Genomic DNA, 26782 nt, shown 5'->3' on the forward strand with positions numbered 1-26782 from the left:
TGTTTGCTCTTCGAAGTACATTCTCGTTTGTAGCATGTTGTGTCCACGGAATACGAAACATTCTTCTGTGAAGCCACATTTCGAAAGCCTCCAGTTGGTTCATCGTCCTGATCTTCAGAGTCCACGTCTCGAGTTAGTTTACTTAGCGAGAATTAAATTTCAGGCAAATCAATCTGAAACTTTTCATTCTACTTCTAGACAGGATGTTTCATTTTCGACACTTTTGACGGATTCTTATAAATATTCTTCCTTACAGTTCCTTTCGTCATATTTGAACCTTTTTTGAGTTGCTGTTTTTGTTTAACCGTAGTAGAACGGCAATATTCATCAGCCACCCTGTAGTAAAATATTGTTTCTCGATAAACGCATCGAAACGATACACTATAGACTACATTCGGGTTTATTGAGCCGTGAGGCATATTAGAACGATAAATTCATCATGTACGCCAAGGAACCGGACAGGACAAAATGGACAATAATATGAAATGGCCGATTTATTGCGCATAGAAATATCCAGTGCAGAATTCAACTCTCTCCTTTTTCATCACGCCTTTAAAGTTCTTTAATATCTCAATGGGTTCCATTAAGAATGATTTACGGTTTGATGCAATTATAGGAAACCCTTCACACTCGTTTTGTAAATTAGACTCAGTAACCGATACAATAACAATGTTATGATGAATGGTCTGACCGTTCAATTAAAATAGGCCATTTTCAGGCTAAATTCGAACTTTAATTAAAACATTTCCCTATTACGCGATTTCCGCGTAAAACCCTCAATCCCCAAAGTGACAGAGTAATTTTACAACAAAAAGCTCTTTCCTAGTTATTTTACCGAATTTGGCGCAGTAACATCGAACAATGCGACACATATCGTTTGCATACAATTATGTTTATTTGAAATTCTGAATATAACTGCCCTTTTTTATATACGAAAACAAAAATTGTGTATATGGCAACTTTGAGATAAACAAAGGAAAGGAAATCATAATTTATTTTTTACCCACTCATTTGTTTGTAGTACAAACTTCGATTCCTTAAAATAACAAAATCACAAAAACTCAGTGGTTAGTTTAATATCCTTCATCTGACCAAGTGATGTTGTAGTCTGGATATTGAGTTTTCAGAATCTCGACGGTCACTTGATGATCTGCCTTACCAAAACCCTAAAAAAAAGTCATTTGTGAAAAAAATAAATACAATTTTAAGTTAAATTTATTTTTTTTCTCAAACTTCACAATTGCGTAAATCGTAGTGGTTTGTGATAATTACTAGGACAAGACACGAAAATTTTGACAATTAATAATCCAATATGGCCGATTAGGGCCAGAGCGTCACGTGACCCGTGTTTGTCATATTGATACCAAAATATTGTAGCTGCAAGATTTTAACTGATTTAGACAGTTAGAAATTAATAAAATTGATAAGGACGGTAAAAAGCCCGTCACGTGACTAACGTAACCACGTGATCAACACAATAGCGCCATCTTAAAAAGGTTAAACTAGATTTGACAAGTTTAGTGAATCAATTGCAAGTATTACAGTTTTGACTGGTTTTCTGGTTCTGGACTGGTCACGTGACTGGTTTTCTGTCAAAATAAACATCCAAGATGGCTGCCTGACATATAGCGCCATCTTTTGGTTTTTGTAGTGATTGTTTTCAACGACTAACTAGCTTGGAAATGTCATTTGCAAGTAAAAAGTAAATTTCAAGTGAATTGCCGCGCGATCCAGCTGTCACGTGACCAGTTGGAAAACTCAAGATGGCCGACCAACATTTAGCGCCATCTTGATTTTTGATTTGACATCAGCTTTGTCCAACAGAGTAAAAAATTTTTCTGTTCAATGCAATCAATTTGATTGTATAATTTCAGTTTTCTGTCATTATCAGTCACGTGTTCACTTTTAGAAATTCAAGATGGCTGGTTAAACAGAAGCCTCATTTTTCGTGGTAAGCCTCAAATTTGGTGGTAAAATCTGTCACGTGACCAGCTTGACCAACCCAAAACAATTTGGCAGTTGCGCATTTTAAAATAACGGTTTTTGACTTGTAGCGCCATCTGTGTTATTACTCTATCAACTTTTTACAAATAGTGAAAATTTGATTTAAAAAACTAAATAACAAATATCAGTCACGTGACCAATTTTGATGATAGTTCAAGATTTTCTAAGAGGTTTTTCCGTAAAATGTCTGTCACGTGACAATTTTAAAATTCAAAATGGCGAATTTAGGTAAAACTCTTCTTTTGAGCTCCTAACTAATAAACTACAAACAGTGCTAAGATTGACACCAATAAACATTAAAATAGAACGTGATTCTGTTGCACGTGATTGACGTCAAATCAGCTGCGTTGTCAGATGTTTTTCTGTATCGTTAAAACAAAATTTTTACATGGTGGTGTTTAAAATTTACACACAACGTATCACAATGATAAGTAATATCATTATGTGCACATACTAATAATTAACTAACTATAGACTAAAAGAAGTTTTCGTTTTCAATCGCATGAAATGATGTCAGCTGTCAGCCGGTCACAGCAAACTGAGCAAACAATCTATACAACCACCGCCTACTATACTAGAAAGCCTAGAAGGTGAAACAATTAAAAAAAAAAACATATTTTTTACTGCATCTGCATACGTTTGTGTATAAAACGAAAACCGTTAACGCCGCCATTAAAAGTGACATTTTAGGCTTTCTAGTATAAAGGCCGCGTTTGTTTCATATCTGCGTCAGTTAAATAACAGGGTGTGAGAAAGAGAGCGCGATAGCCTGCAACTGATCGCTTAGCAAAACGAACGCATTTTAAAATGTCAAGCCCAGTAGTCACGTCACGTTTTCGTAACGTCACAGCATTTTCTCAATTATTATAACTTATAACCATAAAAAAGAAATGTTTTGGTTCCATTTTGTTCGAGTTGCCAAACGTACACTAATGTACTATTTTCGGTAGTTTTAACTTCAAATTCCTGTTTGCATAATAAAAACCAGCTAATCAGTATACACGTGTAAACTTTTTTCAAAAGCAACTTTTACCCTGTTGAGAAACATCGGACAAACAGATTGAATGAACCGCGCTACAAACATTGAAAACGGAACGCAAACAAAGTGGACTAAATCTGATAAACTGTTGCCATTCCAAAAAAAAAAAGGATGGACCGATTTTAAAACCGCAACGATAAAAGTTTAAAAAAAGCCGCATTTCCCAATTGTGTTTAATGAGCGGATACGTTTCTCCCTTCTCCAATAGAAAATCGATAATGTGTGTTAATTATTTAATCCCCTTTTAGAACGATGTGAATGACATAATGTAAAGAAAATTTTTACTAGTGATTTTAACGTTACCACTTTTCAGAAATATTCCCTCAATCACGAATGTAAATCGAATCGATACGACCTGTCAGTTCAAATTTAGATTGTAGAAATTTAAATTTTTACGCTCCGGTGGACGGTTTTGTCATTTTTACTCCTCCCGATTTTCTTGTTTGTGCAATTTAACTAGAAATTTGACCTAGATTTTATACAGTTTCAATAAAGACAAAAAATTAAAAAGTTTTTCTTCTAACTGTTGACTGTGTCAACTGTCAACAAAGTATTCGTTTCTTTAGAAGTGTTTATTAGAGTGTTTACAGTGTCAATCTCATTTTGACAAAACAAGATGGCCTATGTTACTACAGTTTAAAACTCAGACTTCAATTTGACAATTATCACGTGACAGTCCTATTGTGTACGATTAGCGCAGTCACGTGCTAACTGTCAAATTATCGTCTGATTGGTGAAAAGAGGAAAAATCGAGTTATTACCTGAGAATATCCATAAACATGAAGACTTTTAGCAGTCGGGTCGTGTTTTATTCGGCCACCGCCCAAAACTTTTTCCGACCAGTCCGAAATAGTCTTGGCCGTTTTGAGGGCTTGCAATTCCTCCGTCACTTTATCCTCGATGTCAGCTGCAACCAAAAAAAAAAATTGCAACGTTGTGTTTTTTTAAATAAGATGAAAAAATACGGTTTTAAGCTGGAATGGAAGGACAGCTACAAACCCTCGCATTTCCAAGACAAAAAGAAGACCGCCAGATTAATCGCGCTTTTACTTTGTCGTTCTTCTGGTTTTTTATTTTATTTTTCAAACGGCATCGGCATGAGGATAAATATTAAGTGAAGTTGCAGCTCGGGAGCTACAAACGATTGAATTCGGAGTACTCTGGCGCTAATCTGTTGACAGTTGACAATCTGTTGACAGTGTGACAGACACACTTCACAGTGACAAGAGTGATGTCTGTCAACTGTAAGTTGTAAGTGTCTTTGTTAGAAATAAAAAAAATACCGGGTGCATTCAAAATTTGATCGTTACGTCACTGTCGTCAGTCTGTTTGAGAGATGACACTAATGGCGGAAATGTCACACTAATGTGGAAATTATTAGGTTTTTAATCAAAATTTTAATGTATTTATACTGCCAGAATAGACATACTAGTTTTGGAATCAAGCATGTCCAACATAATCACCGATTATTTGACACACATTTAAAAACTTCCTCAATTGACATATGAATGCATGGGTGTTTTCCGATCACACACCCTAGTGTTTGTTAATACTATTTTAGAGGCGGGAGATCTTATACTTTTTCAGTAGAAAAGACATTTTTGACGCAAAAATTGTATTGTCAACGTTTAGCGCAGTTTTCTACACAATTTTCAAGGAAATCAGAACAGAACTCTGATCCCTTATATTGCGTGGTTTGTGATTGAAAAATTAACTAGATTATCCAAGAATCTATTATTTCGTAATAAAACCTCTCCGTATTGTTTTCCAATCCGCAACAAATAATACATTAAAAGCATTTCACTACAGGCATTCATCAGCGTTGAATAATTCAAATCTAGGACCCGTAAGGGATGAAGAAAAGGGTGGTGTGTGTATTATTTACCGTTTGTTACATCACTTCACTGATTTTGTATAATTTCTGTCAAATTACTTTTTACGACCTCTTTAAGGGCGTAAGGGCACTTATTTACATTTCTCCGATATATTTACTTTACACTACTTGATCGAGGTTGTTTAACTGTAATTAGGGGGTGTTAATTGATGTTGCGCGGAAAACACGAGTTGCACGTTTGCCCTGGATGTTTCAGGGGTGTGGCATTGACCTAGAAACCCGAATATTGTTTGTTTTTCCAGCGGGTTTGCTACTGCAACTTTAACAATATACAAAGTACTGCAGGAAGGTCGTTTAATCTAGCGGTTGCTCATCTAAACAACCAATCACTTTAAGCAGGTAGAAAGGAAACTTCCTAAAACAATGTTGTTAGAAAAGGGTCTTAGGAAAGTAGTTTGTTTTTATCGTCTCGTGTTTCTCATTAGCTTTTCAGTGTGTGAATACTGGCTTAACCGCCACAAATTTCACGAAGCGACGTTGAAGGTAATTCAATCTTTAAGGCCTTAATTAACGCGAAAGACGATCGAGTTTAATTCGTGGATGTCACGTGTAAAACGTAGATATACAGTGTTTGATAAGAGAGACAATAGAAAACACAGACAACTTGGAGATGTTTCACTTTGTTCTGAATGCGGTTTGATGACAACCTCTTTGTTGGTTAATTACTGATCCAGTGGGTGTCCTATCTAGTATACGGGTATGGGAATTTCATTAAGAAGAGGTATTAACTAATAACAAAGATGGCGAACAACTGTCATGTGTCTGTCGACGTGAATTTGACAGTTGATCAAGCAGACTTTCTGATTAGTGGTTAAGTGTCATTTACGAAACTTTGCTCCATCTTTAGTTTGCAATACACCAATCGTTAAAATTCGGCGCTGTTCGCAACGCCATTTAAAATTCATAATTTTGGTTGTTTGGCGTTTGTTGACAGTTTCTTCAAACTTTTTCCGTTGCAACTTAAATTTATCGATTAGGCTATTATTTTGTGTGAGTTGTATTTGTGTTTTTCATATTTTGATATTTTCGGTTACCGAAAATGTCTAAACACACTGAGCTGCGGCTGATAGATATGTTTCATGTGACATACAGAGGGTTGGTTGCTGCTTACCTTTCTTTGCAAGAAAAATAACATACACAGTCCAGAATCACTACAAACACCAGCCTGCACAATTCAAGTAAAATAATAACGACGCTAATTTAATTTTTCCGAAGGTTTTTATATTTTGCTTTTTACCAGCTTAACCTCACTCTTGTGAGTCTTGTCAAATCGGTAAACCTAATGTCAATGTCAATTGTCAACCAATATGTTTCTGTCCTTTGCGAACCTTAAAAACACACTGATGCCAAGTTGCCGAATACTCTCGTAAAAAAGGTGAAACAATTTTCTTGCACTGACACTGAACAATACTTGGGCCGATTGCTTCAGCTATTGGTATCAAAAAACAATAGTATATTATGTTATTAGGCGTAGAAAGAGGCGATTATTAAACATTATACACAATAATCGCTTTCTACGTCCGTGTAACGTATACTATTTTTTTTCAAGCGGCATGTATACAGTGTGTATGGATTTGTGATGTTTTGACCGGAAAACCCAATTTGTTGGCTAGTTAGGATAATACTAGCATACATAATTTGTTCAATCATTTTAACACAATCTTAAAAATTCAACTTTTTCATTAGGCATAATAAACCACTGATTTTTCATGTTTGTTTGCTTTATTCCTTGCATTACAAACTTTTTATATTCACTACACAATTAACATAAATTAAAATATCAATTAATAGAAAAATGTAACTAATAATCTAGACATTTTCTTTGTCGGTATTCGAACTATGAACCGTCAGTTTAAATGAGCAATTTTCAAATTTACAATTCTGCCATAAATGAAGTTCCTGCCCCTTTACTTCAAACTTTATTTGACAATACAACAACTTGAGTGTGTGAGTAGTGTGCCATGGACATCACGATTTTTGACAGATGACACAGTGAAAGCGTAATAAGGTAAACATAGGATGTGTATCGTTTCCTAGCCAGGTTAACCGATTAATTCGGACTGGTAAATATACATATATAACGGTTACTGAAAAAACATCATTCTCATGGAACAACGGAGATTTGAAGCCAGAAAATCAGAGCAAATGGCCGATAACATTTTTGAAAGCCTATTTTCAAGAACCGCGTTCCGTGTAAATTCGGAGCGCGTAACCGTAATCGACAGATGACGCTAGACAGCCATGATACGCCCTCTGTTAGACAACTTTGGAAATAGCTTCGTGTTGTTACCGTATTAGCCGTGTTGTGTCAATCAGTTTTTGTCTTTTTGTGTCAGTCCGTTTGTTTATGTTGATTTTGAATTTTATCACAAATTTAGCCCTGACACTTTTAGAAAAACTGTATTTCAGAATAAGAACATGAAAGGATTGTATTGCAGAGCCAAGCCTGACAAGCCAATCAAAGCAAAGTAAGTGTCGCATTAATTTCATCTGCTTTTTTCTAAATGCAACCCTTTTAGTCTGGATCAAGTTCTGGACATTATTTTTTTACCTCCTAGGATATGAAATAGCCTTTCTACGCCGGCAGTACAGGTACACAATAGGCTTATTTTAGACCGCTTGAAAAAAAAATACCCGAACTTTACAATATGTCTGTCTTAACGAAAACAAAACCTTTTAAATCACATGTAGCTGACAACCGCGAATTATCAATAAAAAGCTTTGGAACTAATCTAAGACATAAGCGAATTTCAATCTGATGTCACCATTTATTGGGACACTGCCACTTCGGCTGGGATGGAGAGTAGTTCTTCCTGTATACAGAAAGTGAAACAAATGTTAATGTAAACTAAAAGAAGCGTTTTTCATGCTGATATAAGACGTGTCATTCTACTAAATCTGTTGTCCTGACTGATCGTCCGAATTTATTAGCAAGATGAAAAAGGACAGCCACATTCACCCACATTAATCGAATTGGGCCAACGGCCAACTTTTATCTAACATACTAATTTATTACTACCATTTTGTGAAGGTAAATTGATTTAAAACACTTTAGGAACCATGGCCTGGTTAAGGTATTGGAGGTCATGCTAAAAAATTGTTTTTCCAATCCTTTCCCTGAACAAAACCCTATGCTCGGAAAAAAGATAATGGACGCTGTTCGATATTCAAGAAAAAGGCTAATAGACGTTATGCACCTTGCCTCTTAACGGCCTAAATAATATTTCTTCCTGGAAAAAGAGTGAGTATAGGAAAGAGAGCGTGTGTATTCTTTCGGAAAGGGTCTTAAAACGCCTTTTGAAATCAATACCTGACTACGTTTTCATATTTGTATGCACGGAAAATATTTCTTGCGAGTTACGTTTTGCCTTCTTTTTTGGTTATTTACAAGTCGGTGTCAAATTTCGGTACATCTGACGGAGTGTCGAGTTATTTCGTCGTTGAGCAAAGGATAGAATATCCAATTTTGCGGCTTATGTTATTGAATTGTTTTTAGGATAGAGCGGTCTCAAAATTTCCATAATATGTTAAAATATTTGTTTTTGTTCCTACTGAAGTATATCCCATTTCCTAAACAGCTTAAGGGGCCCATTCGCTAGATGATTGTAGCTTTTTTTTTGAGGAATTTGATGGAAAACTACCACTGTCATTTACTTTTGTTTGTGTATTCAAATTCAAAAATGTTATGATCCAGTTTGTAAACGATTGCTTCTTTATTTGTCAAACTTAAAATGCTTACCATAGGTCCATAATGTTATATTGTATTCTTCTAAAGCTCTATTTACTATAGTATCTAAAATAGCAATGCTACTACATCGTATTTTTAACAGCCTGTAAAGAAGAAAATCACCAAAAATCCGCACCACTGACTCTAAAATCTGATGCTACTGACTTTTATTTACCTGCAATCAGAGTACAAAGGGTTTGAAATCAAATTTCTGTTTGTTTGTGACCAATTCAATAGGAAGAAATAATCCACTTTGAATCGCTCTATACAGGCTAGTATATGGTAGAACAAACTGGCTCCAAATTGGGTTTGAAGTTCGCGATTTCACTGCTTTCGCTCCTCTTTTCGTCGAGATTTTTCGACGAAAAGTGCGAGCCGATTGACGTGCCTCGCATACCGGACATAGTGATGTCGAGCTGATTTAGTTCGACGTGCCTCGCTTTTCCGAGTTATGAAATTATAGAAAAGACGATCGGTTTTCCAAAAAAAAAAAATTACGAACTGAAAAGTCAACTTTACAGAACGTAACGATATTAGGACAACTTGGAAATTGCGCAGCCACCCGTCCGTTTACGGAAAGTTATTACTTGGTTGAACTTTCCACGTCTATCGGTCTGTCCATTATACGCAAAATTTTCCAGTTTAATTAACTTGTACACTTAATTATTGTGATGGGACAAAAGCCGCAACTTGATTTAATCATTTTTTTCGTTCCAGGAAGCTTTACTGAAACGACTCGGCTCCAACGCCTACCCGTTTACGATGGAAATTACGCCACTGGCGCCCCCTAGCGTTCAACTGGTGCCGGCCAAAGAATACAGTGGCGCCCCTATTGGAACCAGTTATGATATCAGAGCCTACGTTGGTAAGACATCAGAGTAATTTGACTGTATAATCAATGTCACGTGACAAACTATAAAATAACGTCACGTAGCGCGCATCGGCGGTATTTCTGAACCCACATCATTTTAGCCAAGTAAAATTTGACAGCTGATAAATGTCAAGACATTTGCATCGTCGCTATTTAATAGGTTTAGTTTTGATGGTGACGAACGAGGGAAAAATTCAGTCTAAACTACACTTACTTTAATGCTTAAAATACTACGGTGCAACAACCCCAAAGCATCATAATATACACGAGACGTTTAACGAGTGAAAACACGTGACCTATTTAATTTGCTGTGACAGTTGCAACGTTGCCAATATCACCGCCTACTATACTAGAAAGCCTAGAAAGTGCTTGCCAAAAATTCCAATATAGTGGGAATAGTGGTGACAGTTTGTATTGTGGAAATTGAATTTTCAATCTAGACTTGAGGTTATTTGCGTAAGTTATTTTTGTTTGCTGCCTTTCATAAGTTTTCCTAGCCACATTGTAACAGCAATTCAGAAAAAAGCAAACAAATTTTCTTGTATTGAATAGTTTTTAAACTAGTTTGCTGTGTGTTGTTCTTTCCAGGATAAATGTTCTAACTAATTTGTTTAGGCTGGACTTGATTGTGTATAAAAAAGCTCTATCTATACATATCTGGATCAGGAATGAAACTTTTTTTGATTTTTCACTCACAACTTGCAATCAACTACACGAAACAATTTAAAAAAAAAAACGAAAACCGCTAACGCCGCCATTAAAAGTGACATTTTAGGTTTTCTAGTATAGAGGGCGGTGGCACTATTCTTAAGAATTAAGCAATAAGGCATTTTTTATTTCAATATTTGTTTGATTATTAAAACTGCTTTACTAATATTCATTCATACTTACTTACCCTGAGTGCTTATTTTTGTCAATTTGGGTACTCTAATACTAAACTTCTCAGTTTGAGAGCTCTAATTTGTGGGCTCGTTTAATCAACACGTTGTATATGACAGAAAACTAGTGGACATGAAAAACTACTCAAAACTGTACAAATTCAATCAAAATCAGAACTGTTTCACAAAAGGAAGGTGTTCAAAACTAGATATTAGCAACAAGCACTAATTCGGCCATATTGCAATTTTTGACAAACACCTTCTAGGCTTTCTAGACGTTGAACTATGATTTGACATATGTCACTTACACAGTTTCGCAATATTTTTCGGGAGAATTGGTTCCTCTTCTTCTAGTGCCTTTAAACAGTTCTGTGGTTGTTTTTGAATATCATGTCCTTAGGTTCTTGAGTCATGATATCCTTCTTCCGGGCCCTCTCTTTCCAAACACTTTTTCTTGGAGGATGGATTTTAAGAGTTTGTATTTGTTGTCATTTCTCATTATACGTCCGAGATATTCCACTTTCCTTCTCTTAATCGTTTTCATCACCTCTTTTTCCTTCCCCATTCTTTCCAGTATTGTTTCGTTGGTCACTCTATCTACCCATGATATTCTAAGGATCCTTCTGTACAGCCACATCTCGAAGGCTTCTTTTGTGTAGCTTCGGTCAATGTCCAGGATTTCATGCCATAGTACAATATGGAGAACACATTTACTTTGACATCTAATTTGAGGTTATGGCTTTTGAAAAGCTTAGACATTTTGATGAAGGCATCTCTTGCTTTTTCTATTCTACATCTGATTTTTTTTTTCTTTCTTTTCTTTACTTATCACCGAAATTTCCCACCCAAATTTCGTTTTGTTGATGTTCTTTTTTAGCACATATCTTTAGCTTACTTCATTTACTTTGTTCATTAGCTGTTGTAGACCTTCTATACTATCTGCAAATATGACGGTATCATCTGCATATCGGATATTATTCAGCAGTTCACCGTTTACAAGAATTTCATTATCATCGTTTTCCAGAGCCTCTCTAAATATCTCTTCTGAATACATATTGAACACCAGAGGGGAGATGATACAACTGCCTCTGTTGTTTCATCTGTAGCGTTGATTTTTATGGTGTCTGTCTGGTTCCAGTACAGGTTTTGTATCGTATAATTCTGAGGTCTTTATCATCCATTCCGGTTCCTTTTAGCACTTGTATCATCTTCTGGTGTTGGACTTTGTCAAACGCCTTTTGGTAGTCCACAAAGCAGGTATAAATCTGGCAAATTCATGTCCCTACATCGTTGAAATAATACTTGTATACTGAACAGCACTTCTCTTGTTCCAACTTCATTCATGAAGCCAAATTGTGTGTCTGCTACTCTCTCTTCGCATATCTTTATATATTCTGCGATGGATGACCTTAAGGAAAAGCTTTAGTAAATGGCTCATTAAGCTTTCTTTGCCCCTTGTTTCTTGGACAGCAATATAAATTCACAGATGAGCCATTCTTTCGGGATGTTGCCTGTGTCATAAATATTGTTAAATGTTTTGCAGATCATTTTTATTGATTCTTCATCCAAAAGCTTAAGGAAATCTGTCTGTATTTGGAGAATTGAGAATTGGTTGGCAATTGTTAAATAAAGATCGCCAAATGTCAAATAAAGAAAAATGTTTTGTCTTGTATTCAGTTCTATTCATACTGCGACTAATATTTAGTATTATAGTTGCCTGTTGTTTATAGTTCTTCAGTGGTTTGGACTTATATTTGTGTCAAGCAAGTAAAAAGTATTTGGTTTAGATATTTTTAAGTGTCCAAAACCGAAAACGACTCTAAACTTAACTACAAGTACTCTAAACTAAAAAAATTTAGTTTTTGGGCTGTAACAGCAACAGTGGATGGAATCATTATAAAGTATCTATCTTGGTTACGTGTTTTTCCTCATAAAACGCCCTAACAATCCTCGGAATTAAAAAAATTCCTAGGAAAAGCAATAATTATCTTCTTCCTACATTTATCAGGATTTCGAACGAACGATGGTGCCAAACTTCATAAATAACATGTGTCAATTTGCCTGGAGCGAATGTCGACACAAGAAATCAATCAGGCTAGGAATAGGCAATTTTTCTACTTGTCAGAACATCCGACGAGACTCTTTGGGATCGTAGCTACAATTATTGTTGTATAAAAAGGGCATCGCCATTACAAAGTAGTTACGAAGGATGGTACGGGTCAACGCAAAAAAGTGCCTAATGTTTCCTGATCAAATAGTCACGTGACCAACTGTCAAATTAAATTGATACTCTGAAACTGTTAAGAAATCACTTCTTCTAGTTGAAAGAAGTTTGATTTCATCATTTGTTACTTTACCTTTACAAAGCACCAAGAGTTTGGTTTGAACTCTATTTTAAGGCACACAATTCTATTTTATAGTAATTAATTTAAAAAAATAAGGTGTTAATTGAAAGGAGGTTTAGAAAATCGATAATTAAAAATTTCCGTTCCACGTTCGACCTCAAATCAGCACTCATTCGCTGCATCCGACAATCTAATTTTGAGTCGAAACGTAATTTAAATCACAAAGAGGAAGCCAAAAAGGCGTTTTGTGATTAAAAACTTATGGCACGTGCTTTATTAAGACCGTTGAAAGAGCTTTGTACTTGTTCAGATTAATCCTTCGAGACTTTGTAATAATGGAAGATTTTGTTATTCAAAATGTTTCCTTTTAGCGTAAATCATCTGGAGAAGCTGGTGAATTTCTAATACATCTTGTTCGGAATTCAATTACCCAAAAAGGTTTTAAATAAGGTAAATCAACAAGAGATCATTGTTTTCCGAAATACAACAGCATTTTTCAGATTTCGAACTCTGCTCTATCAAAAAATGTTATTGAAACAGTACGGCAATACACTGGTTTTTATGCTTTCGAGTCTGCATGTGAAGCATTTTTGTAAATCCCATACCACTCTGGGTTAGAAAATTGAACTAACCTTAAAATAAGTCAGTGATAATGTTTTGCTAGTGTTGCTATTGCATTTTCACAATTTTTTATTTAAAGTAACATATATTTCAAAATTATTTCATTCTACACAAATGTTGTTATACGACTTCAACTAATCTTTCAAAAAAAGTTGAACATTTTCCTGAGAACGTCAAGAACTCGAGGAAAATAAGAAAACTGTTCAGTCAATGAAGGAAAAAACATTACCTCGGCTATTTTCAGGTTAAACGTTATCAAAAAAAAAAGGTCACGCAAACCTTGAACAATATTCAGGGTCGTGTTTGAATATAATATTGTAATATTTAACCATTAGCACGAATACATTTGTTTTCAATGTATCTCTGGATTCTCTTGCACTAAACATTCGGTAATAAATTGTGAAGTTTTTATTTTACAAATTTACAAGCCTGAATCGATTAAAAGACCCTGAGCATACCTGAACGTGAATTATTGGGGTAATTAAAAAAATCGAAAGTTTGAAAAGGGTTGCACGCTATTTCTGTTTTCGCTGATTTCGACATTGAAGGGCCAATCAATCTTCTGAATAATGAAATCCACGTCACGCGATAACGATGCGAAGGACGCTTGTGCCCTTTCCTGTACTGGATTTTGGAAAAAAATTACCAATTTAGTAGTAAACTGTTCTAGAAAAGTAAACATCTAAGAAACGTATGTCTTCCTACTTATTATACTAATATCGTTTAGTTTCAGTCAAAAGGAATAACAATGGCATTTTCCAACTTGTTTGTTTCGTATAAGGCATTGTTGTGACTCCTCTAATCCATTAAGCACATAACGATGGCCGTAATCCTCTCGAGAAATATGTTTTTGGAGCTTGCGAGGGCCTAGAATTCCCTGGAGCGTATTAAACGAGAATATAATAGTCTTCCTTCCGTCTCCTTCTACCTTTATAATTTCAAAATTGAAATGTTACAAATCGATAAAACTTAATGGTCATACTAAATTTGTGGAGCAAGACTGATAAAACTGCCATTTTTAGTCATGGAATTGCTACAGCTTTAAGGCTGGCTACAGCTGGGCTAGGTTTAAATTTGACTGTGACATTTTGCACATAATCTGTCACAGTCAAATCACAACTTAGATTATGTGAATGTGAACCCTAGAATTACGTCATTAATAGGATATTTTGCAGCTATGTCAATGTCTATTAATTTATTATTAATGTCATCAACGTGAATTATATTTATCGAATGTCAATTGTAATTACTGAGTTCGGTTATTTGTTTTGTTACCAATCAGAAACAAGTTTGATAGGTAAATACAGGGTGGTCCAGTTTTAAGTGTCAATAATTCACCATTTGATAGCCAATCAAAAAATAAGTTGACTTGCATTATCTCATTTTTCTGAAAAACGTTTCAATTTCAATTTAAAAAATTCATTCAACATTCCAGACTTGTGAAAGTCCAAATTTGTACTGAATAGTCTAAAAACGTGCTTTTTACTATTAGGAATGGTCTTATGATTCGCTTTCTCAGACTGCCATCCTGGTTGAGTGTCTGAAACTGGCATTCAAGAACTAAAAAAAGTCCGGAAATCAAGACAAAGATTGTATTGTGCATGAAACTCATTTTTTACTACTAAAAATAATATAAAAGTTGACTTTTAATGCTAGAACTGACTTTACTAGAACTAAAGAGAGTCCAAAAGTATATTTTCAAGACTTTAATTGGTGTACAACTCAATTTTCTGGACTGGACAACAAGTCTAGAAGTAAATTAAATTTTCGGACAATTTTATTTCTAAAAATTAGTTCTCAAGACTATTATTGTAGCATTTGGTACCAAAATTTTTTACTTTTATTACTGAAGAAACTTGACTTTTGGAAATAGTCTTAAACTTGATTTTTCAGTCTTAAAAAGCACTAAAAACAGTCTGAATTTCTTAGAGATGCTACAATTTATTGCACCTATGAGTGTAGAAGTCAATTTAATAGTGAAGAAGCTTGAAATAACATTTTCAAGACTATGGTCAGTGGACACACTGGCTTTTAGGCCTGATAAGTCAAAAACTTTGTAAAGATAGTCTTGAAACTCGATTTGAGGCACTGAAAACAGCCTTAAAACACTAAAAACAGTCTAGTTTATTAAGAAATACCCGAATTTTTAGCACTGAGTTGTCTAGAAGTCGATTTAATAGTGACAAAGCTTGGAATGCCATTTTAAGTCTATGAAGAATGTAAAAATTGTTTTTTAAGTTTGCTATGTCAATAACTTGGTGAAGATAGTCTTAAAACGATTTTCCAAGCTGAAAGCAGTTTTGAAGCACTAAAATTAGTCCAGAATTCGAAGAAAATTAAAAGCAAAGTAAAAAGCACGAAAAGTTAGTTTTCAAGACAATTTTCATGAATCTAATGTCAATGTCCTGCATCTAAGACTATTTTAAAGTCTAAAATATTGAAATTTGTCTTAAAATTATGAAAACTTACTTCAAATGCAAATTTTAAGCTTCTGATGTCACTTTTCATTAGTTCAATCACATTTTGGGGTTCAAGTCAATTTTTAAGGTTTAAATGTATGTATAAAAAGTAGTTTTTATGTCAACAAGTCAATTTTTAGTATTAAAGTCTCTCGATTTGAATGAAAACTGATTATAAACACAATTTTTAAGCTTCTGAAATTTTTATCTTTTCTAACTCAATTTTCAAAACTAAAGTCTTTTAGTTTGTCTGGAAACTATGAAAACTGGCTACAATAATATTTTTTAAACTTCTTAAGTGAATTTTCCGTTTCCAAGACAATTTTTAAGTTGGGTTGGGTTAGTTTTGGGTCTTTGAGCGTAATAACGTGTAATAAAGTGCTTGTTCCAAATTTGATCAATATTGCTCCAACGGTCTGACAGTTATGACAAAAAAAGGACTGTATTTTCCTTAGGAAGCACTTTTCAGGAAAATGACATAATGAATGTCAACTTATTTTTTAATTGGCTATGGATTGGTGAATTATTGACATTTAAAACTGGACCACCCTGTATAACGTGACTGCATTGACGAATGATTGACACGTCACTTGACACACATGGCTTTTTGCCATCTTTGTCTGGAGCAATGGTTTGAAATTAGAGTTCATCTTATCGTTGGTTTTTACTGAAATTTTTGAAATGTCTACACCTGTATGTATATAAAAATGTACAGAATATTTGGAGCTTTTTAGCTATTAATTTTCACCAACATCAAACACGTCAATGTCAATTGTCATTAGCCGAGTTCTGTTATTCGTCAGGTCACCAAAGAGAACGACATTTGATAGATAACAGTGTATTATTGATTTTGGCTTGGCAAAAGTGTTAACTTGAGTTAAAATTGTAACACAGGCTCGTTCTGTCAGAATAAGTTAAAATGAGATAGACTATAGGTCTGTTTGTTGTTTCCAACTGAAAATCGGAAATTGTTGGCTTTTATTGGTTGAATGCTCACGTGACATTGACATTTGAAGGGTAATTGGCAATAGCTGGACATATTTCTCTGATTATTAGTTGGAGATTCGTTCTGCAAACAGACCTTATGTAAACAATCTAGTAAACACTAACGCCAAAATTCGTCTAATGTAAATGAGATTTATCAATGACATTTGTCAAATTGGGGTATGTTCACTCTAACTACATAAATACACTTGCACTAAACTTGTCAATCCAATAATTAATAAAGTGTTCAAGAGTATTGAGATTAGACTTGTTGATATGCAAGTGAAATTCTCCTGAATCGCGGAAAAACTTAATAACGTCGCAATTTTCGGGTGGCAAGAAATTTGGATTCTTGAAGGAAACGCACGCGGTTTGATTAATTTGCGGATAGTTCGTTAAATCTGTTCCACAATGGGCCCCATTAGTTAGCGAGATCTTAATTAATCCGCTCCTTTCTTTTTGCTCGAGCTTTTTCCTATCCAATAATAATAACCGTTACAGTTCCAGCAAATTATCGTTTCTTTGTAGAAAATTCTGTAAAAATTTTGTAAAGAGATAATTTGCAAGGTCGTTAGCAAAATAATGTCGCTGCGTAACTGAAACGTAAATTAAAATTAATCACCCCGTTTGACTTTGGTTTCAATTTCAGCAAGGTCGTTTAGGCTAATTTGTGTGTTTTGTGATATTTTTTCCAGCCGAAAGAATGGACGAAAAACTGCACAAACGTACCACAGTTAGGATGGGCATTCGGGTGGTTCAAAGGGCGTTCGCGCCCCCTTCCCCATACCGTTACAGCCCCGGAGTCGGAAAAACGTCAAAAGAGCAAGCAAAAATGAATCGGAAAGCTTTACTATTCGGATGCAAAAGCGCACCAATCGAAAATCGATTTTTTCCACCTCAAGGTATTTTTTCCCACCGTTTTTGATTTTTTCCTGATAATAACAATAATAATTCCAGACATATCAAGATCAGCGGACACTGTATATGCCACTCGACACGAACTGACTGAACCTGAACCGTCAATTAGAACGACACACAGATCGATGCCAGAGTGCTGTCAACATGGTATGCATTTTTTTGGATATTTCAACAATGGCCGCATTTGTTTTCAAGCTCCAACGTCACGATGACGTAATTTGGCAAAAACATAATTGGACCAACTGTCAAATTACGTCATTGTGACGTCGAAAACGCTCTGCTCGCTCCATGGAACTTGAAAACGAATACGATTCATAAATTGTCAAGTTAGTACAATATTGACTCTAGAGGATTTTTTTTTTAATTGAAGGTTAACATTAACTTATAGACAAACTTAACCTTCAAATTGAAGTATAATTTTGCCAGAGACGGCGGCTAAGGCTCTCGAAACGGGAACATCCGGTTAAATCGATCTCCCTTTACAACCCGGGAATTAGTTCGGCCAAGCTCTCTCTAATCTCGAAGGGGAGATTGTGGTGCGATTCCGCAAATGAGTTAATCCTATTGCTCCGATGGACACCACGTAATCCACCAAAAAAATTCTAAAGCGACATTTTCAATCTTTCGAAGAAATTAAATTCTGGAACGCATTAGTTCGGGGGTAATCATCCAGGTAACTTAAAATTACTGTCTTTTGGTGTCCGTCCTAAAGGAGCGCCATCTACCACTAATGTATTCATAAATAGTTTCGGCGGTTCGCTTTAATGGATTCAAGGGACTTGTCCTTTCGCAATTAGCCACCGGTATACGTGTAATGTATTCTGGTTTTAATGATGTTCTCTGTTTTTGATTGTAAGACCAAAGGACTAATCGATACTTTGATCAAGTAAGCAACAGCTGGCAATAACTGAGAAATTATATTACTAAAATGCATACAATATTTACAAAACCTAATCTCTTTTTTGTTAGATGATACTGACATCATTTATCTTTCGCACAATCACTCAAATTCGATGGTTTTAAGGGATATTTCCAAAAGTAGCAAAGGTGCGGTTTTCGCGAATCTTGTGCTCTAACGTAGAATTTATAATTTTTTTATAATGGGACACCCTATATGAATATTTATGCAGATTTGAAATAAGCTAAAAATTTCCTGTTCAAAAATACGTAACACAATGGAGTTAGATTGAAAAGCCATGTAGAAATTCCTCTTTTACACTTTTTTGCTATTTTTCCGAATAACCGCGTTACGTTTGGTTGGACTTGTATAGGGTCTCAGTTTTTCGGAAATATCTCTATGAGAAGGTCCAGGCAAAGTGTCCTAATGCAATCTGGTAAAGGGTTCCCTACAACTTTCCCTTTTTACATTTTTTCATATTTTTCAAAATAACCGAGTTACGCTTGACTGAACTTAGAGGTTTCCCATTATTTTTTTTTTTTTATATTTAAGAATTACCAAAAAAAATTAGATTTTATGTTTTTTTTTTGACCCGGTTCTGACAACCGTTATGACTCTTAATCAGTTTCAGATCACGTGACATTTACGCCATTTTGACATGTTTTAATTGTTTTATTCCAACCAGTTTTTTAAAGGTCACGTCATTTTTTTCCCGGCCATTTTGAGTTGTACTTTTCTGTTCTGTCAAAATCACTTGATACAAACACACACAAATCCGCTATTTTAACCCTTTTCTGGTATAGTGTCACGTGATTTTTGGCGGCTATTTTGACTTTTTTCGATATAAGCTTAGGACTTTCCAACGATATAACTTACTTTGCTTGACCGGTTGAATCGTTTTGCCGCTAGATGGCGTCAATGTTTTCTGTTCAAGTACTGTTTTGTTTGAACCTAAATAACTTCCTGATTTAACTGACATGGTAAGGACTTTAATATATCGATGGATAGCCAAGAAAATGGGTTTTGATAAAAATATGACTTTGGTTAAATGGTTTGACCGCTAGAGGGTGTCAAAGTTTATGATGCAGTATTTCACTCAATCGTAAATAACTCGCCAACTTGGTGCACTGTGTAGACTTTTATACATCAGTGGATAACTGGGTTTTTTAACAATATGGCATCACTGGTTGGTTCATTTATTGGTTGGGTCGCTAGAGGGCGTCAAAGTTGATACATTTATTTTCCACCCTTTTTAGTGTAGTTTTTCATCCAATCGTAAATAACTCGCTTATTTGGTCATGCCAAAATCCAATACCGTCGACAAAATTAATGGATGGAATGGATTTTGGCAACAGCGTCCTGAAAATATGGCCTACTTGGTATTTTTTTCGTTTACTCTCTTTGTCCCACGCATGCAATTATCTACGTTTCTCTGTCAGTTACACGGTTTTCCTATGGTCGGTTTTGGATTTACCACACCTGTATAGTGAGTCTCATAGTATAGTTCCATTCTACTTTATTTGTATTAAACAGAGAGAAATAGACGCATATTAATCAGTTGACATCCACCATTAACGACAGAACCAACTGTCACTGTCATTGTCAAGGGTGCCTATGATTTCGGTTTGCCGTATTGCCTATACAACTGACAATTAGTTTGTTTCAAACTTTCTAGAATAATAAACATTTATTATTAACTACAGTCGACGGAAAAATGTTGTAACCAACTCTTATATTAATGAGCGATTAATAATCTCAATTTAATTACTATTTCGATTATTAATCACTTTCATTAATACACTCGTTGGTTAAATAACTATTAACCGCTAGAAGGTGTCAAACTTAACAGGTTTGCAAAAACTGTTTCGCTCTACCCTTTTGGAGATACTCCGTAAAACCATCTAACTTAAGACACCCTGTACAATGTATCTCTGTCCATGTCATTAATAGGCAATGAACAGATTTTCTCAATTCACATCGGCCACTTGTCTAATTTTGTACTAAAGGCATTAATTTTTGTGGTGAACAACTGTACACATATTTACGCTTTTTTCCGTATTTTAGATGGCACGGAAATTAGAAACGAGGTCAGAAAATCACCGATAAAGCACAGCGGACGTGTGACATTCGATGAACCGGACGACGACAGTGTAAACGCCGATCAAAAGAACGACCGAGTAATTAACCAAGCGTCGGTGGGCGAGCCGGAACCGGACGTAAACGTAGACGAAGAAGGTCACATGATGATGGAATATGACAAACGACGAATGTCTTTGAAAAGCGCCGGACCGGAAGTGAGAATGGATAGTGTGGAAAGTACCGAGGTTAGAATTCACATCAAAGAAAGTTATTAATAAATACTATACAGGCGTGGTAAATCCAAAAGCGACCATAGGAAAACCGCGTAACGGACAGAGAAACGTAGGTAATTGCATGCGCGGGAGAAAGACAGAAAACGAAAAAAATATCAAGTAGGCCATATTTTTAGCGCGCTGTTGCCAAACGCCGTAAGTAAGTTTGTCGAGGGTATTGAATACTTACGGCGTTTGGCAACAGCGCGCTAAAAATATGGCCTACTTGATATTTTTTTCGTTTTCTGTCTTTCTCCCGCGCATGCAATTACCTACGTTTCTCTGTCCGTTACACGGTTTTCCTATGGTCGTTTTTGGATTTACCACACCTGTATGTACTTGTTTAACAAGGTTTGTTTTGCGTTAAATATGTTACTGGTTGACAGAAGTCAACTGTCAAATTACGTCACGTCCAGCAGCACTGATACATAAATTTATCCAAATCATAGTATGCATTAACTGTTGAATTACTGATTACAGAGCGTCATAATCGATAATGCCGATATTGCCTGTTGCAATTTCGGTCACGCAGACGACCAAAGTTTCACGTCGCACAAAACCAACAAACCTCTCCCCCAGGGCTGCCTATTTTATGTTGTCGAAGCTGAAGATTAACTCTCTCCCTCCCCCGCCATAACCCATTTCGCTCCTCTAATGTGACGTTTCCTGAATATAGACGCACGGCAAAAGGTCCAAAACCGTAATCGCTTAATCACGCCGATAATTGACTGCGGTTTATCCGGATTCCTTTAATAATTTGGTTGGTTTCCTCCGTAATTCATCGCATAAGTTACGTCAAAGGCTTCTGGATTAAGTTCAATAATGAATGAAACGAATTCAATAGCATTAAAATTCATTTTAAAGTATTTTAGTTAGTTTTGCAGAATACACAAGACACAGCAGGTAATAATTTTAAAATAGCAACCATCTTAGAGTTCTGTAAAATTATGTTATCATTGCAACACTACGTTCTTGACAATGATCATAAATGACATGCGAAGAATACAGGTATCTGGCACCAAAATAAGTCAATTTAGTAGACTTATTTTGGTACCATTTGCTCTCAATATTGTTGATGCGCAGAGGAGTAATAAAAATATAATGTAGGTACTTTTCGTTGTGGTCTGGAGATGGAACGTACAGGTGGTAGGAACGTACGTAAAGACTCCCTATACATTTTCTAAGAGTGTGACATGCTTAGTTCTCTCAGTAATTTGAAAACTAAAAATAATTTAACAAAATTTTGACTTTTCTTTTAGGACCGGATATCGGACTACTACAAATCGTTGTGTAGCGCGAAAAGGCCTTCGATGGCGGCTTATTTGGCCGCAGTACCAAATCCGGAAGCGACAATCGAAAAGCCCTTTTTACTTAGCGACGGCAAAGTGATGCTGAGTGCCTCTTTGGATAAGGGCATTTATTCCCACGGAGAAGAAGTGAGAGTAACGGTGAATATTCGAAATAATAGCAGCAAAACGATTCGGAGGATTAAGGTAAGATTTTTTTGCTTAGGTTGGCACATGAATAAGTGAAACTTTAAACGAACTTTTCATAAAAACATAACTTGAAACTTTGCAGGTTTGCCATTTCTGCACTGTTTGAATAATAATTCTCATTTTAACAACAAAAGTGTGTTTTGGAAAGGTTTACCTAATTACCTAATACGTCCAAAGCTGAAAACGCAGACGCTCTCAAATTGCCCAAAGGAAATTTAAACGAACTTAAGAGGCAGCAAAAAAAGATCAAAAACATAAACCCTTTAACCTTTTCCCGTAAAAGGTTACCGTTATAGGGGAGACGTTTTTTCCGCTTCTGGACCCAATTTTCCCATTTACTCTCGAATTTATACGATATTACCGAGGATTCGAAAGAACGTACAGCAGTTGGTAATTATTATGGTATACGTGCATCAGTAAGTCAATTATTTGTCAAAATAGAGGCAAATGGTAAATACACATGTGCAGTATTTGTATCCTGTTCGTTGTTTGTGTTTGGTCAAGAAAAAGCAAGCTGAAAGCTGCTCTTTTTCTTCTTCTTTTTTCTTCAAGTACTAATTCGGTTATTTTGTTGCATTGAAAGATGCAGACGTTTATTGCTAACCACCAGTCAATGTTTCGATCACTATTGATGTACCATCTTCAGAATTTTAAAATGATACTCATTGCTAAGTCAACATTCACAGTCCAAACTTAAATCAATAGTTATCAAGAGATCTAATACTATAAATCTACTAAAAATTGAAAATCTCTGTCTCAAGCTTACAATCAAAAGCTTTTTTAGCACTTTCTAACTATTTAGACTAACAATCATATTTACTCTACAGATTCGAATCAAATATTTTTTTAAAACATTATAGAAGAGTTCTGTGAAAATTGAAAGGATTATTTGGGACCTAATAGAATTCTAGACACTGTCAAGTAGTCTTGTATAAATGGAAAATCGCCAGAATACACTTAAAGGCAATTCGAGGACCACAAAATACTTAGGGCCTTTTCTATAAAGCCCGCCAAACTTAAATTCAGTCGGGCACTGCCTCTCTGGATGCGGAGTTTACGATCCAATCTAATTACGTTGTCAAAGCCAACGCAATGGATAATGTTGTGTACTTTTAACCATAAAAGTTTGGGTTTTCCTATTTTTTTTTTGTTAAAGCTTTTAACGTCCTTCTAGGATTGATTTTAGTTTAGATCACATTTAGACGTCAATAATCTGTATGAAACAAACAGCATATTTGCATAAATTAAAGCACATTGGGTAGTTTGTGATTGGTCAAAAAAGCAACTTTCAGTTTGCTGCTTTTTCTTGACCAATCACACACTACAGTCACAAATGCTGCACATGTGGACTTAACCATAACTAACCTAAGCCCATTCTAACTGTACCTAAAAAGCAAATTAACTTGTTTTGGGGTTGGGGTTTTTTCGGTGCAAAAACCATTTTTTAAATCGATGAAACTAAAAAAAACAGACAAAGAAAAAACTAATGGAGTAATTAATTTTGCCCGCGTGTACCAACAAATGGACGTGGTAGAAAATATGGCGTCACATCTAAATTGGGTCGGTGGCAAGCAAAAAAAAAGAGAGGGGAAAAGACCTTTTTCATATTTAACGAATCACACTGCGGGACAAAAACTGTGGGGAAAATGCGGCGCAATTCTTAAATTTAGGAAGGGCAAATATTTGCTCTCTGATTTTTCCAAGAAAAGTGTATATAAAAGCTTTGATTGCAACGGTGCGGCACTACGTTACTACAAACAGAAACCAAATCTAAAAGAATCTCAATGTTGTTGTAAAGGTCGATCTCTCATAAATTTTGATCCAAAATACCGGTGTCATTCCATTCTGGATACTTCTTAACTAAAATAGAAGTGCAATATTTTTTCATTTAATTCTGACAAACCATACGCGATTTCCATAGCAAATTTGAACAAAAAAACTGTATAGAACAGGTGTGGAATGACTATATTTTATGTCTTTGATATTTTAATCCGTTTCTCCTTCTTTCTAACTGATTACATGATTCCGGTCTGATAGCACGCCGCCAGCTAATTCATTCTTTTATTTAAGAAAAAATGACTAAATACAACATTGTTTCAGGTTTTCATCGTACAACATGTAGATGTGTGCATGTTCAGTAATGGAAAATTCAAAAACGTGGTAGCGTTGATCAGCGACAAAGAGTCGTGCCCGATTCTTACCGGTTCCATTTTGAACAAAACCTACACCCTTTTGCCCATGAACAGCAGCACGAAAAATTGGATCGCCCTCGAGGACACTTACACCAAAACCAATTCGAGTTTGGCTAGTACTGTGTGTTCAGTTACTGGAAATCAGGATGAAAGAAACGTTTTCGCTATTTACGTATCTTATTACGTTAAAGGTACTTTCTTAGCATTGTGAATTATTTTTTAATAAAATGATGGTGCTTTCAGTGAAATTGATAGTTAGCGTAATGGGAGGGGATGTAAGTCTGAAATTGCCTTTCACCCTAATGCATACGTGCAACGATTACGACGGTGAAACACTGACAAGGATCCGAAAAGTTGAAACCGAGTTATATAAACGAGTCCAATCAATTCAAAAACCATGCAAAACTGAGGATAGGATCAAACCTGAGAAGGACGGAACGTGAGACAAGGAACAAGTACGTAAATCCTTTACAGTCCCCAGAAAAAAATTATTTATATTAATTTGTGTAGGTCATTGTGGAAATCAATAAATCAAACCTGGACTCAAGGGAGAGCGCAACAAACAATCAAACCAAAGAGTTAACTTTAGACTTGCCTATGAAATTTCAAACTCAAAAACAGCCAGAAAATTTGGATGAAATCCTCACTATGCCCAAATCTGAGTCGGATCGACAACTACCGACCAATCTGAAACAAAATGGGGCCCAACACCTAGAGGGCGCTCAAAACGAAGAACATGAAAGTGTATTTTTTACCCTTCAACGTGCTTTTTGTTGCTTACAGTCAAGGCGCTGCTCATAGCAACAGACAAAATGTGTGTTAAGTGTACATTATAGTGAAAAATTACTAAATCTATTCTAATACTTATATTGGTTTACTAATACTAACTTTATGGGTTGTACAAAAAAATTGGTAGTAGTATGTACTGATAAATAAAGCAATTTTAATCTAGTCTCTGGTATTCTCTCAGATCATAAAAATCCATCCATTTTGATGAAGTAGGATGGGAGAGTTTGAGTTATGTTTTTATGGTGTAAAAATGTAAACTCACCAAAATTATGTTTAACCTAACTTTTAACGTCCGCTCGTCCCTATATTCAAGATTGTGAGCAATCAAACATTCTTATTTTGTTATTAAATATCCTGACATAAATAGTGTTTTTTATGGTGGAAAACCATCCACAAGTTGTCTTAACCATCAAGGTAATTTTCAGGTATTTATCATCCATTTTCTATAACTCCGATTTCTCATAATATTGCAATAAACAATTTAAATTGTAACCATGACAGATAACAAAACAAAATAAAGAATAGGTCCTAATACTTACCATGATAACCACAGTCTGCATATCCTCTGACAATCACTTTTTGAAGGGGTTTTCCATCAGAATCAGGACTGTTCACCTTAATTAGAATATACTTGAAGGTGCCACTAGGATCAATGTCTACATTTTTGATTTGGGGGATTGCAGTGGATGCCATTTTTCTTAGTTGCTGGAGACCAAAAGATGCACCAGCCTTTAACATGAAGAGCTAAAATAGTAATATTGATTCTTATAATTATTTAATTTGAAGTTTATACACTTTTTATGTTATGAATTTGGTGTAAATAAATTTGTGTCAATTGTGTTTGAACACTTTGGCTTCAGGCCGGTTTCCCTAGGTACTTGAATTATTCCACAAAAAAGAAACAATCAACTTGATAGGTGCAAGGATAATGTTGCAGCTTTTACTACTGTAGTATTTCTATAGAATTAACATAGTAATAACTAAATTTTACTTACCAAGACACTATAAAACCAAATTTAAATAATGAACAAATTACACAACAAACAAACCTGACATTTATATAAGTTTAAATTTTGAGGTTAGGTATGTCTTATTTGTTGGTCAATTGATACAGATTATCACGTGACCGTATATCTGTTGTTAATTACTTGAGCACGTGACCAGCAAACTCCAAGATCAATTGAGTTAAATCAGCTGATTTTTGTTGTTTGTTGACTTTAATTGGTTGAAAGTTGTTTTGGTTTTTGTTAGCAGATTCCATACAAAGTTGGGACAATCGTCACAGTGTTAAAAATAAACTTTCCTGCTACTAAATG

General features: G+C 35.3%; 2 protein-coding genes across 5 annotated transcripts in view; one reads left to right on the forward strand and one right to left on the reverse strand.

Moving 5' to 3' along the window:
• LOC145724374 (arrestin homolog) overlaps window positions 1-25628 on the forward strand; it is a 40983-nt gene extending 15355 nt beyond the window's left edge. For all 3 annotated transcript variants that reach the window (XM_081972629.1, XM_081972631.1, XM_081972630.1), the window contains 8 exons: window positions 9382-9529; window positions 17518-17724; window positions 17780-17887; window positions 20703-20962; window positions 22249-22482; window positions 24586-24868; window positions 24921-25132; window positions 25188-25628. In XM_081972629.1, the coding sequence (XP_081828755.1) occupies window positions 9382-9529; window positions 17518-17724; window positions 17780-17887; window positions 20703-20962; window positions 22249-22482; window positions 24586-24868; window positions 24921-25120 (1440 nt within the window). In that variant the 3' untranslated portion in view covers window positions 25121-25132; window positions 25188-25628. The remainder of the gene's footprint in view (window positions 1-9381; window positions 9530-17517; window positions 17725-17779; window positions 17888-20702; window positions 20963-22248; window positions 22483-24585; window positions 24869-24920; window positions 25133-25187) is intronic.
• LOC145724424 (14 kDa phosphohistidine phosphatase-like) lies at window positions 980-26614 on the reverse strand. Of its 2 annotated transcripts, none has more exons than XM_081972706.1 (4): window positions 26462-26614; window positions 26006-26210; window positions 3805-3950; window positions 980-1166 (listed from the first exon to the last, which is right to left on the reverse strand). In XM_081972706.1, exons 2-4 carry the CDS (start codon window positions 26202-26204, stop codon window positions 1074-1076), a joined length of 438 nt encoding a protein of 145 aa, XP_081828832.1. In that variant the 5' UTR covers window positions 26205-26210; window positions 26462-26614; the 3' UTR covers window positions 980-1073. The 2 variants fall into 2 exon arrangements, with proteins under 2 accessions (XP_081828832.1, XP_081828833.1); XM_081972707.1 differs by having other exon boundaries at window positions 26006-26195; window positions 26462-26594.
• Between the last annotated feature and the right edge of the window lie 168 nt (window positions 26615-26782).

This window comes from Ips typographus, linkage group LG2, assembly GCF_016097725.1.
Source record: "Ips typographus isolate SLU linkage group LG2, UJ_Ityp_2.0, whole genome shotgun sequence".
Classification (NCBI taxonomy): Eukaryota; Metazoa; Arthropoda; class Insecta; order Coleoptera; family Curculionidae; genus Ips; species Ips typographus.

Coding starts and splice junctions, on each gene's coding strand:
- LOC145724424 (XM_081972706.1), bottom strand. CDS start 26,204: ATGTTAAAGGCTGGTGCATCTTTTGGTCTCCAGCAACTAAGAAAAATG. Junction 3,951..26,005: donor TGCAGACTGTGGTTATCATG/GTAAGTATTAGG, acceptor TTTTGGTTGCAG/CTGACATCGAGGATAAAGTG. Junction 1,167..3,804: donor ATGTTTATGGATATTCTCAG/GTAATAACTCGA, acceptor ACTTTTTTTTAG/GGTTTTGGTAAGGCAGATCA.